The 12586-nt window shown below is 45.5% G+C and overlaps 1 protein-coding gene across 4 annotated transcripts in view; it reads left to right on the top strand.

Annotated features, from left to right (window-relative positions):
* itfg2 (integrin alpha FG-GAP repeat containing 2) overlaps positions 1-12586 on the top strand; it is a 119020-nt gene that overhangs the window by 70622 nt on the left and 35812 nt on the right. For all 4 annotated transcript variants that reach the window (XR_005946379.1, XM_041215430.1, XM_041215431.1 and 1 more), the window contains one exon: positions 2214-2331. Coding sequence is in view for 3 of the 4 variants with exons in the window: in XM_041215430.1 (XP_041071364.1) it covers positions 2214-2331 (118 nt within the window). In the remaining variant the exon portion in view is untranslated. The remainder of the gene's footprint in view (positions 1-2213; positions 2332-12586) is intronic.

Raw genomic sequence — 12586 nt, 5'->3', positions numbered from 1 at the left:
GCCTGAGCATCTTGGGCCTGTTGATTCAGGCCCTGTGCCTGTTTTGGATGCAAACAAATTTTTCCTCCTGAACTTCACTTGCTAGAAGCCGTATTTAAAAAAAAATCTTTACAGTGTTTTGATGTTAATAAAAGGGGGATGTTTATATGTTTAGGATGTATTGCTTTAACTACAAATTAATTTATTATCTCATGCAGGAGATATCTTGGTATTTTGTGTATTTTTTTCCTCTTGGAGCAGGGCGCCTTTGTAATAGCAGAGGTTACAAGCACATGAAGGAGCAGCTTTATTTCCAACTTTCGTCCACAAATCAAAATTTATTGAACGTATATATTTACAGGCTGCAGTGAATTGGTGCAGCGTTTTGAAAAACAACTTTGCAATTTAAGGAGGTAGCATTCCAAGTTGACACTGGGAAAGCTTCTGATGTTGTGTACCAATAGCTCTTCAAAGCACAGATTGTTGGAAGAGATAGTTAATTAAGGAATCACTGAAAGCAAGGATGCAGTAACTTTCAGAGAATGATAGGGAATTGGAAGTGGAGCACTCAGTGATCTTAGGTTTTATAAATAAAGGTATAGACACGAGTCTTTAAAGTTTGTTTATATTGCTAATTTGTTTCAAAAGGTCATCAAATAGAAGAAAATCAGTGGGGAAAATAATCAAATTCCTAAATTTGGAAAAAATCAGCAAAAAAAAACCTTTTTATTTAGGATATTGTTGGCATCCAAAAAAAAGAGACTTAACAATGGTACACTCAAGCTAAATTGAAGCTTACGATTTTTACAAAGTTCACAGAAATCAGTGGGTCTCACTTTCTGACTCTTGCTATATTTTTTTCTTAAATTTCTTAAAAGTAGAAATGAACAACCTATGTATTATTGTTGCAATTACTTACCTCCCACTATTATGGGGTGGGGTATTAAAATCAGTGGAGTTTATGCAGTGGTGAGATCCTGCATTTGGTGAAAGTAATTAGGAGAGGAGGATGGGTTGCTGTCATAAAAAAACAGTTACAGGTGCCTCATTGCATCCTATGAAGAAATTTATAGACAAAAGCTATGGGCTTATTCAAGACTGATTCAAATTTCTATGTAGCAGGAGAGTAGGAAGGCAGAGGAATAGATCTGAGGATGATTGAGGTTGGGAAGCAAAGTCTCTGAGAGGGGAAGTGGAAGGAGGTGTGACAGAGAGGAGAGAAACGTCCAAGAGTGGTCAGAAAGGAAACAAGAAAGATTTAAGTAATTGGCTCAGGTCTGAGCAGATGCCAAATGGGACATGTAAAAGGCGGAATTTCAGTTTACAACAGCATGCAGCCAATTGGAGAGACAGCTTCTAATCACAAACCGATGACAGGGTGATATTAAAGTATCCAAAGTTAAGGTCTAATATCTAGTGGTGGGATGAAAACAAAATAGAGTCTTCATTGCATCAATGACCTCAGCATGGCACATGCAGAACACGATTGTCTAGAAGTTCAATTGCACATGAAAATGAGCACAGGGTGGGGTGGTGTACGGACTACCCATGCCAGTTGACACCCATGCAGGCAGCACGTAAAGTTCAAAATGGTAGCGTTGGTTGACGCTATTGTTGAGAATAAAACTTTAAGCTACAAATTACACAGGGCAAGTGAAAATTAATGCAAATTAATGGAGTGCAAACTCAGGACTGGTGTCAGGAAGCACTTCTTCAGGCACAAGATGTTTAATATTTGGATTGGTCTCCTGGATAAGTGGTGGAGTTACGAATTCTGGAACTAATTGAGAGGGAATTAGATGCAGTGGATAGAGAAGCTGGTATGATTTTATGAAAAGATGAGCTCAACTGCAAAATTAAAAGAAACTTTCTTATCCAAATTCTCTTAAGTTTTTCTGTTAAAAAGGAGTGCTCTATTTAATGAAGGTATCGGTGAGATAATATTTATTAATTCTGCTTGAGAGTAATCTTTCTAGACCAAATCTGAGATTGCTGCAGGTTATGGACATCTATGTTGTCAGTAGCTTGAGACACAACTTGGAGATACATGTCATTTACACCAGTAATGGCTTACAAACCAATAATTATCTAAAGTGAACAGGCCAGAACTTACCGTTGAAAGATAATATTTCTATGATATATGAGCACAGATGTTATGGAAGGTAGGCATGCACGGCTAGTTTGTGGTGTGTGTCTATTGAGACAAGCATAATTATCATCTGCATTCTTTTCAGGGTGATGGACGAGAGGAAGTAGTGGCCTGTGCTTGGGATGGTCAAACCTACATCATTGACCAAAATAGGTCTGTTGTCCGATTTCAGTTTGATGAAAATGTCAGTGCATTTTGTGCTGGTAAGTGTCAGACTTAAGTAGCTGTTAATTCATAAGCTTCTGGGAAAGGGAAAACCCTTATCAAGACCAATTTTAGAAACAAACTATTGTTGACTTTAAAAAGTGAAATTGCTGGAATCACTCAGTAGGTCAGTCAGTATAGGTGGATAGAGCAGATAAGTTAATGTTTCAGATGCGGACCATTCATTGAAAACATTTTGTTTTTGTTTCAAAATGATTTCCAATATCTGCAGTTTCTTTGCTTTTTGTTTGTAGCACTGACTTTAACTTCCTCTTTCTGCCTTCTGCATTATTTTACTGCTGTAGTTCTTGTTTAACAGTAAATATAGGAGCAAAGCAGGGACCTGGCAAGCACTACACACTGAGGACTGAATTTTCCTCTGAGAGCAGGAAACAGAGGGCAGGACTGTTTCTGTGTGCTGAATCCACCCCCTGGGGAAAACAGTCACTCCTTGTGATTTTCATAGGGGCCTCCCCTAATTTGGACTGGAGACAGGTTTGCTGTCTAATTAAGGATGGTAGGCAGGCTCTCGAAGCTTGAAAACTCGAGCTTACCAGCTTGAAATGAGCAGCTGGCTGAGATGGAAGGTAAGTAAGAGAGACGGTTCAAGATGCCCTCTCTAACTTTTGCAAACTTTAAATTAAAAAATGGTTTCTGCAGCCAGGCTACCATTGTGCAGGAGGAGAGAATGGAGAACTCCTTTACAAGGCAGCTTGTCACTGCTCCTGCATACAGGCAGACAGGGAGGGCCTTTGGGCCTGCCTGGAGCACTGGACACCCGCCTGTCACTGAAAGCCTGCTGCTAGGTACCTAAAAAAGCTCTGACTGCCTGCTGGAACCTGGAGGCTAACTCAAAAATCCCAGTAGACCTACTTTAATCGGAGTCAAGTGGCTCTTAATGAGTCATGCCAGTTACCCACGATGTATGGACAGGTAGTTCCGCAGCCCACGCTATTAAGCCGCCTGTGAAAAAATCGCCCTGAGGCTGGATGGTACTGAGGAACCAGCACACACCAACAGGGCTAATCTTAGCTCCTGTCCACCTCCACCACCAGGCCAAAAGTCCAGCCCTTACTCACAAGTGAGTAGCTGATTTAACATCTTCAGGGCACTGGGTTGAAGGATTATCTGAGCCCAACTACTTGCGAGACTGAATTAATATCAGTGGGGAGCTGGTTGGCAGTAGATTGTTACGTCACCAGACTTTATTAGGCAGTTATATTTTAAACTGTCTCCTTTAATTCAAGGTAAAATGGAGTCGTTTGAAGAGGGGGATTTGACCTCCTACGAAGTCTGACTGGAGACAAGTCCATGTGGCCTGCTTGTTATGGAGATAGAAAGTCAAACCAAAAACCTATTGAAAGTAAGGTGTAAGCTTTAACACCTGAACACAAGGGTAGCTGTTGTTACTGTGCCCAGTCTCTCAGACTCTGAGGGCAGAATTTTACATCCCTTGGGCGGGCACGCGCCGAACCCGATCGAGAGTAAAATAGTGCGCGATGATGTCGGGCGAGCATCCCAACGTCATCGTGCACTCGTGCGATATTTCATTTGGTGGGCATGCGCGGGTGCTGGAGCGGCACCCGCCATTAATTAAGCAGCTACTTAAGGCCCTCGAGAGTCCAATTGAATGCGATTTTTCCTTGCCCGTGTGATTTCCAGTTCGTCACCCAGGCAAAACTGATAGGCGGCCGGCCAACATTTTCACAAACCTCATCCAAGGGCAGGATAGAAAGGGGGTCAGCAACGTTGCCAGTGTGAGTAGTGAGGAGTTTTGGAGATAGTTTGCTGCTGGTTGCCTATTGGGACTTGGCAGCCTCATCTCTGTTCGGGGCTTCGTTCTTAACATTTCCAGGCTTCATTTCAGGACTCATTGCTGTCTGCAAGGTCCTCGGAGGATTCAGACTGCATGAACCCTTCCAGGTGTCAGACAGCCATCACTTACCCTGGTAATGGGGATTGTGGCCTCTGCTGGAGGCACCACCTCCGACCAGGCAGATGGGAAATGGGTTCCCCTGCATCTAAGGTGCAATCTACTGCACACATGTGGCCATCTAGGCACCAGAAGGTCAGCCGGGTGCCTTCATCAACAGGAAGGGATTCCACTCCATGAACGTGCAAATGGTTTGTGACCACAGGCTGCAGATTCTGCAAGTCTGTGCAAGGTAGCCTGGCAGCTCCCATGGCACTTACATCCTGAAACATTCCCAGGCGCCGAGGTTCTTCAGTGCTCCAGCCTGATTGGATGGATGGCTGCTGGGTGACCAGGGCTATCCGTTAAAGAGGTGGCTCATGACGCCTTTCTGCCACCAAAGAACAGAGGCAGAGGAGTGTTACAATACAAGTCATGCCTCCTCAAGGGCAGTGGTAGAGAGGACCATAGCTCTTCCCAAGATGCGCTTCCGATGCCTGGCCTGTTCAGGGGTGCACTACAATACCCCCCGGAGTGGGTGTCACTGATAGCGGTTGCATGCTGTGCTCTCCACAATCTGGCACTGGCAAGAGGGGACCCACTGGAGGAAGGGGATCTTGGCACAGCTGCACAGGCCACAGATGATGAATCCAGTAGTAAGTCAGAAGAAGAGCATGGTGAGGAGAATGCTGAGGGCATGGAGGCAGACCTCGGTAACCTCCAGGGAGGCAGGGACACCAGGGATGTCTTGATCCAATGCTCCTTCAGCTAGGCTACCAAGTTTCAGTTTCAACTGCATGCCAGGGCTGCCACCTCCATCCCGGATGTCTGAAAGGACTCTTTCATTTGAACACAAAGGACACTCTATGCCTGTGCAATAAAGTTCAGAGCCACTTGCAGCCAGCATTACATACTGGCGTACCCTGCACTAATAAAATAAAAAGATGAAGCATACTCAGGCCATGATGACAAAAGTATAATTTATCTCATTTTGACAATTCTAAACTATTTGCATAAACTTCTCTGGTGTTCATTCCCAGACCAGTATAGATGAAGTAAACATAAATGAACATAAAATCACCTGTGACCTGTCCTTCTTGTGCTCATGGTGCGTTTAACTTATGCTTGTGAGTGCTACGTCTAGGTGCTCCCCCTTCGCTGGCACCGCCATTGGAGATAGCCTGCTGACCCTGCTGTCTTGATGACCTTGGAGGTCATTCTCTGGCCAGTGGAGCCTGTGCTGGCCCTGCCTGGGAGGGAGCAGCCAGTGCCACAGCTGGCATATTCCCATTTGCTGCAGCTTCATCAGATGCCACAGTCACTGGCAGATGGGCAGAAGAGCTGCTGCCATCATCCAGAGTGCCCTGAGAGGAGCCCGCAGAGATGACAGGCATCTTGTGCACCAATGTGAGGTTGCTACACACCATTGATGGATGGGCACCTAGCCTGGATACTGGGTGCCTCATCCATCTCCCAAACTGATACTGACCACCTGTGGTCAGTGCCTGTTTGAGGGCTTACAGGTCCAAACGCAACCCCAGGAATCCCTGATTCTGTCCCTGGAGCTGCATCTCCATTAGAGTCTCTGAAAGGAGGAGGCAGTGTGCTCAACCATGTTGGTCAACTCCGTGCTCATGCTCTGCATGGACTCCCACAACAGAGACCATGGCACGCATACCTTCCTGGATCTCTGCCAGATCCTCCCTCACATCTCGCTGGACATTCAGCATCTGCGGCCTAATGGACAACTCCAGAGGCTCATCATCAGCCTTTGACTGAGCGTCGCCCTGGTCCCCAATCGTCCTCCGACTGCCGGTGCCCTAGGCCAATGCCTGTACTTGAAGCTATTGTGAAGTGCCCTCACCAATGTGCACTGAGGTACTACCTGCTGCTCTAATGCCTACCAAGGTGCTGGTATCTGCGCTGATGCCCACTTCAGAGAGCGGTGTGACACAAGTGCAAATGGTGTTCCTCAGGTGTCAGGCCTCCCTTTGGGCTCCAGAAAGCAAACGCCTGCTAGCGAACCTAAAAGGGAGAACAAGGACATGTCATTAGTTAAAGTCATCATACTGTCACTGTGCATGACAGATATCCTGGTGAGACAATGGAGATCTGCCATCATCTTCCAATACTCAATGGGGACTCCAGGTTCGAGGCTCACATCAACGAAGAGACTACACTAGGATGGTTGCACAAGCCGAAAGTCTCACCTCTGTGCATCTTTGTCTAGCACCTCTGTTTCTCCACGCCCGGTTGCATGTGGGGCGTGCTGGTTCTCAAGCTCCAGGGCATCTTACTAGTATCTTGAAAGGATTAGGAGGCTAGCGGGTCCTCCACCAATCTGCGACCTTTCTATTTTGTTCTGGGCCGTCCTCTCCTGAAACAACAGAGGAGCATTGATTAGTCTACTCTGTACCTGAAATGCCATTGCAGCCTGGCCAATCCCACTGAGGAGCACCTGCAGGGCACTTCCAAGTCATGGCCCATGTGCTGCAAGGCACTCAGTTCAATCAGCCAGGGCTCACCAACTTGGCCAGCACTGACATGATTGACAGTTGGCCCTCAGATTCTAACACTCCTCAGGTCCTCGGGGGAACAGCCAGACAACATATCTGCACACTGACCCATTGACTGACTCACTCTTTCAGAGTGCAGCAGGTTATTGAACCGCTTACAGCACTGCACCCATGTGTGCTGCACCACATTATGGCTGCTCACCAATGCTGCCATCTCCTCCCAGGCCCCCTTGGTGAGTTGCAGTGGCCATCTCCTCCTATCCCTGGGGACAAGGGTGTCCCTCTTGGCAGCCACCTTCTTCAGGAGGACAACAAGGCACCCATCAGAAAAGCGGGGGGCTGAGTGCCCACCAGACCTGCCCTCTCACCTGCTGTGTCCAGCCACTCTTGGGTCCATTGTGAAGGTTCAGGGGACTTCCATTATGGCAGCCTTCCAGGGGCTGCCTGGGCTGCTTTTAAACCGGCTGCCGGGTCATCATTGGGCCAGGCAGCTGATAGACCCCTGCTCCCACTCAGCCCTTCCCGGCCAGTGTGGAACTGCGTTTCACGCTGGGCAGGCCTTAATCGGCCCGCTAGCATGAAATAGCGGGTGGTGGTCTTTTTTGTTGCCGTTCCCAGGCCTGCTTACCCAACGAAGGGAAAATCCTGCCCTTAGAATCAGTCAGGCAGAGACACCTCTAAGGGAGAAGACCTACAACAGGTGCTGCACGGCCAAGCAGAAGAAAAGGACTGTTTTTGGGTTAACCACCTAGCAGAGTTCTGGTGGAAATGGATTCCCAGGCCAAAGAAAACGAGGCAGGTTGAGAGTTACAGACCGAGAAGATGGTAGAGAGCACCTTGTTACTGGAATTCTATTTGAATATGCTCAGAAGATTGAGTGAAAGGGACCTCATTTAAAGAGGCACTTGAAGATTCACCCCGGTGGAAAGGGAGAAGAGATTCTGTTAAAGTTGGGAGGAGATTGGGACTTTAAACACAAGACTATATTTCTGCTGAGAGTACGGTGTAATATATAAATGTGTTGTGGGCTTTTTGGTTGTATTAAGAAGCTAATATGGAATACCTTTTCCATAGCCTAGCATATTATTTGCCTACTAACTAATGTTTAGTTAATGTTGATCTTAGTTTGTTTGTTAAAGTGAAAGCTGTAAAATATTAAGTTTTATCGTGTGATTCTTTACTTCGTTCACTGTGAAAGTCATATCTTTTTTTAAAAGTTATCAGTCTCTGCAGGGATCGTAACAAGATACAAAACCTAACCCTGTGATGTAGCTGGATTAACGAGTAGAATCATTAGTCCAGTCCTTCAACAAATTTGTTTCATTAGGGTAGATTTTGACTTTGTGCGATAAGAATAAACAGATTATAGCAAACAGGCAGCCCATTTTATATTTTATATCTCTCTTGATATTTATTTCCATTCAACCTGTTTGAATTACTTTTGTTTTTAATCATTTGTTACATATTTTAAAAGGCTGCAGATATTTTTAAAAAATCATCATATGTAATGTTCCAATTTTCCTCAATCTCTATTACTTCTTGAGATGCTGACTCCTAGCAAACAAGGAACAGTTTTTTTCAAAGATAGTAAGTGTAATAATGTCTGCATGTTATAAACCTAGACCAGGCCCCCAAAAGTTTGGTACGATCTGGTTAGGAACCAGTACCTTTTTGTTTAAAATAGACAAGGTTTGATATTCAAAACACTTGCTAAGAAAATAAAGCCACAATATTCCATGTGTTTTGAACAAACAAAAATGAACTTTAATACACAAGGTCAGAAAGATAAAACAATTTACAATATCTATCTTATACTCTAACATTCGGGGTTAATATAAAGTACATATGAATTAACAGGGAAACTGATCGAACTCACCATGCTGCACAATAAATGGCAGATGTGAACAAGACAGATTCCACTGATTTCTCAACATTCCACCCAGACGCCAGCAAACACTGAGAATCAATCAGATTAAAACTCTATCTCTCTCTCTCTCTCTCTCTCTCTCAAGGGATTCCAGACTTCATCTTCAAAGATATAGCCTGGGAATTCTCTCTGAAAGTCGCTGCAGCTCAGATGGCCTCGATGATGCCTCACCTTGCAGAGTTGCAGTCTCGTCCTCTGAGACTCCGTTCACCTGGATTCCCAAGTCTGCACTCCAGCATCAACTCACAGGCACAACTTCAGCTTTTCAATCGCACCTAGCAGAATACTACTGCTCTAAAGGAGTACCTTTGACACAATGCCCCGCAGCATGGAATCACCAACCTTCTGCTGCCTTCTTCAGTTGTCAGGGCTTCTCCTGAGCCCTCACCACTTAAAGTCTGCAAGCCGCAGCCCTTTTTCTGCTTGGAGACTCTTTCTCTGCTCCTCTTTCTTCTTTATTGGGACTTCTCACTGTCCCATCTTGCTCTGGGACCTCTCCCTGACTCCTGTCTGGGATTTACTTTGGGACCTCTTTCTGTCCCCTGCCTGGGACTCTTCTCGATTATAGTGCGCTGCCGTCAGGTCACATGACCCCATTTTCGCACCATTTTCTTTTTGAGCAGGCACACTGGGTTACTGAGATGTGTCAGTTTCATAAGAGGATAATGTGTTTACTCTCTGATCTTCAATTATATTACCTCCTTATGAAGCATTTGATCAGGTTTACTTTACCAGATAATGCACAGAATAAAAAGGGTGAAACATAGCAGTATGTCACACAAGCAGGCAATGAGATCTTTTTCAATCCCTTTGGGGCATAATTGACAGTAATAAAGTATGGCTTCTTAGTTTTGTTCAGTGGCAATTATATTGCTGGTAGCCTATATTATTATTATTATATTTCCTTTGCCTTAAGCAACAATGATATCAAAAGTGTAATTACATTAAGTGTGATTGAACTATTTGTTTAAAAAGATGTTTCTGTGCAATGAGGCTAATCCTCCCTGCACAAGAAAGGAGTACCATGCTCTAGAACATAAGAGCTGAATTTAATGACCGCTGCAGTGAGCTTGTCCTTCAGCTAAGGCAGGGGTTCCCAAACTGTGGATTGCGACCCCCAATGGGGTTGCAGTGGTCACATTTGGGGTTGCAAGCTGCCCCTCCTCTGAGCAGCAAAGGCAACTGTGGAGAGGAAACTACACAGTCTGGAGGGTCAGGCAGGATATCCCTGCACCCACTGGATCAATGGCACCAAATAACAAGGGGCAAGTGATGAGCCTAAAGTGTTGTTTAATTTCAGAAAACACATAGCAACAGGTTCAAGTGAGCCCAGGATGTTTGTGAGCTGACAGAGCACAACTAGAGGCTGGCAGAGACTGACCGTGTCCAGAGTGCAGGAAAAATGGGAGGTAAAGTGGCTGAGCCAGGAAGGCGAGTGATGGCTTCAAACTTTAGTGATTTTGCACCTCTTTGCCAGTTGTGCAGTTTTCTTACCCCAAAATAGCAACACCATTTCGCAGGTACCAGCAATTCAACCAAAAAGGGGAGGGGGAGAAGAGCTGGTGAGTGAATGAATGGGGGAGGTAAGGGGGTTGAGAAGAGGGGCTGCTAAGTAAGTAATGTGGAAGAGGGTTTAGGAAGAGGGGCTGCTGTGTGTGTGGTAGAAGGAGAGGGTAGAAAAGAGAGGCATGCCTGAGTATGTCATGGCGGGTGGGGGGGGGTGGTTGGTGGTGACGGGGTTAGGAAGAGAGGTGTGTATGTTGTGTTGTGAAATGTTACAAAGCTGCTTTGTTGCTGCTTTTTTGGTGGCACCTGGGGCCACATTAATTTTCAAGTGTTAAAATGGGGTCACATTGGAAAATATTTAAGAAGCACTGGGGTAAAAAGCTGGTGACAACCTCACCACAGCCTTTTACAGGAGCCCCGATGAGACTTAAATCCAACCAGGCACTTAGCTGCTAGCTGTCAGGGATCCCAGAGCCTTCACAGAAAGATCCCACCTCCAAGAGCTGCTGGCCAATCAGAAGGCGGTAGCACCTCAGCACCAGCAGTGCTGTTAGGAGTGGTGACTGCTGGAGAAGCAGCCATGGAGACCTTGGAACCCAGGTAAGTGGAGCTGCCTCACTGGGGCCAGTCAAGCAGACCCTGATGAGGGATGTTGATTTGGGGAACACATGGGTCTTCCCCTGAGGTTGGCCCTTGCCACTGGCAACGACCCCTGACCCCCAGCCTGCAGACAGGCCATCAGGGTGTGGCCTCCCCACTGGTGATATGAGGCTGTTAAGTGGTCTTGAGTGTCTGAAGTGTCCTAGGGTGGGGAAGGATGACCTTAACCTTCCTCACCCTGGTCTTAATTAGGGGGGAGTCTGGAAGGTGAAGTTCTCTCCACCCCCTGCCTTCCCAACTGGTTAAATGACACCCTGACCCTCCCAGCCCACTCCTGGGGGACCATTAAATTACACCCTTCAATTGTGCAGTACCTTGCTAATATTAATGCTTAGGATATCAGTTCTGATGCTATGATTAAGTTACAGTGTGATACTGATCTCTGTTGGGCCATAAAGAGGTGTCACCTAGTAGGACAGTGTGAAGGAACTTAATGACAGTCTTAGTGAAGCCCCACTTCTGGTTAAGGTTGTAGCTGTTGATGGTCATCTCTCATTTACATTAACCCTTCCAAATCAAAGGTCTCAACACTTAACTAACTAAGCTGTTCAGAGGAAGTTGAAAAAGGTCTTTCATAAATATTTCATACTGCAAGATTCTTGATGCTTGGATTAATTTTTTGAGGTATATACCTCCAAATGTTATGTACTTGTTTCAGTCTTAAATGACCAGTGCTTTTCTGAAGTATATACAACTAGACCATGTAAGTAGTCCTATTGGAATACAGGCTATGTTCTTAATTTCTTTAAAATCTGGTCTAAAACTGTAGCAGATCTTTGGAACCAATGGCTCCAAGAATGACTCTTAACCCAGCCCATCACGACAACATGGCCAAATACAAGATAACCACCTTTGCAAAGCCACCTAGACATGCTGTAATGAAGCACAAGCTCCTGGAAGTTCTTCCACTTGTTGAGAAGTCACACATTGCTTGCCTTGGGAATAGCATCTTCAGCAGGTGTTAGAACTTGATTAGTGTTTACAAGGAGCCTACTGCCTGTTTCAGGTGGGTATCCTGGACGCTTGGAAGTTGCCATCTGACAGATTGACAGCTGGTGTACCTCTAAGGGAAATCATGTGCTTGCAGCTGGAATTGGCAGCCCGATGCCAATTTTTTGCATTAAAAGTGAGTGCGGCAATGACCACTTTCTCACCCAATATCTCCACTTATCAGTGGTTTTAATTTTAGCAATATAAGTGGTCTTTGGTCATTTTCATTGATCAAGAAATTGGCCTACAAACGAATTAGCAGTGCAATCCCAATGCAGCATTTGCTACTCGTACCTAAAGACGTTAGTGACAGAACCACAGCAAATGGGTCTGCCAGCCCTGCTAACTTACTACTGGTGAGCTAAAGGTGCCAGTTGTGTCCTAAGAGGAAGCTGTCTGGTCCCAGGTGGTAGTTGATCAGCTGGTCGTAATAAAAGTTCATGGGGATGGTAGGAGAGGGAGGCAATTGGGAAGGGTTAGGCTAGACAAATGCTGGCCAGATATGGCCTGCAGATTTAACATGGAGCTAGGGGAAACAGTCCTACACTTCCATCTCCACAATAAGGAAGTAAAAAATAAATCAAACTTGCCACTCCTGAAGAAACTGACCACGGTGCATACTGCAGTCATGCATAACAGTTTTACAAAGTGAGCCTCAAATAGATTTTCGTAATTTCTGTTTTCATCTGCAAGAGGCCCAATGCCTGTTTCAGGATGAAATATCACAGACCTGAAGCATCAAC

This window comes from Carcharodon carcharias, chromosome 21 (assembly GCF_017639515.1).
Source record: "Carcharodon carcharias isolate sCarCar2 chromosome 21, sCarCar2.pri, whole genome shotgun sequence".
Taxonomy (NCBI): Eukaryota; Metazoa; Chordata; class Chondrichthyes; order Lamniformes; family Lamnidae; genus Carcharodon; species Carcharodon carcharias.
This window is presented reverse-complemented; position numbering and strand designations above follow the sequence as displayed.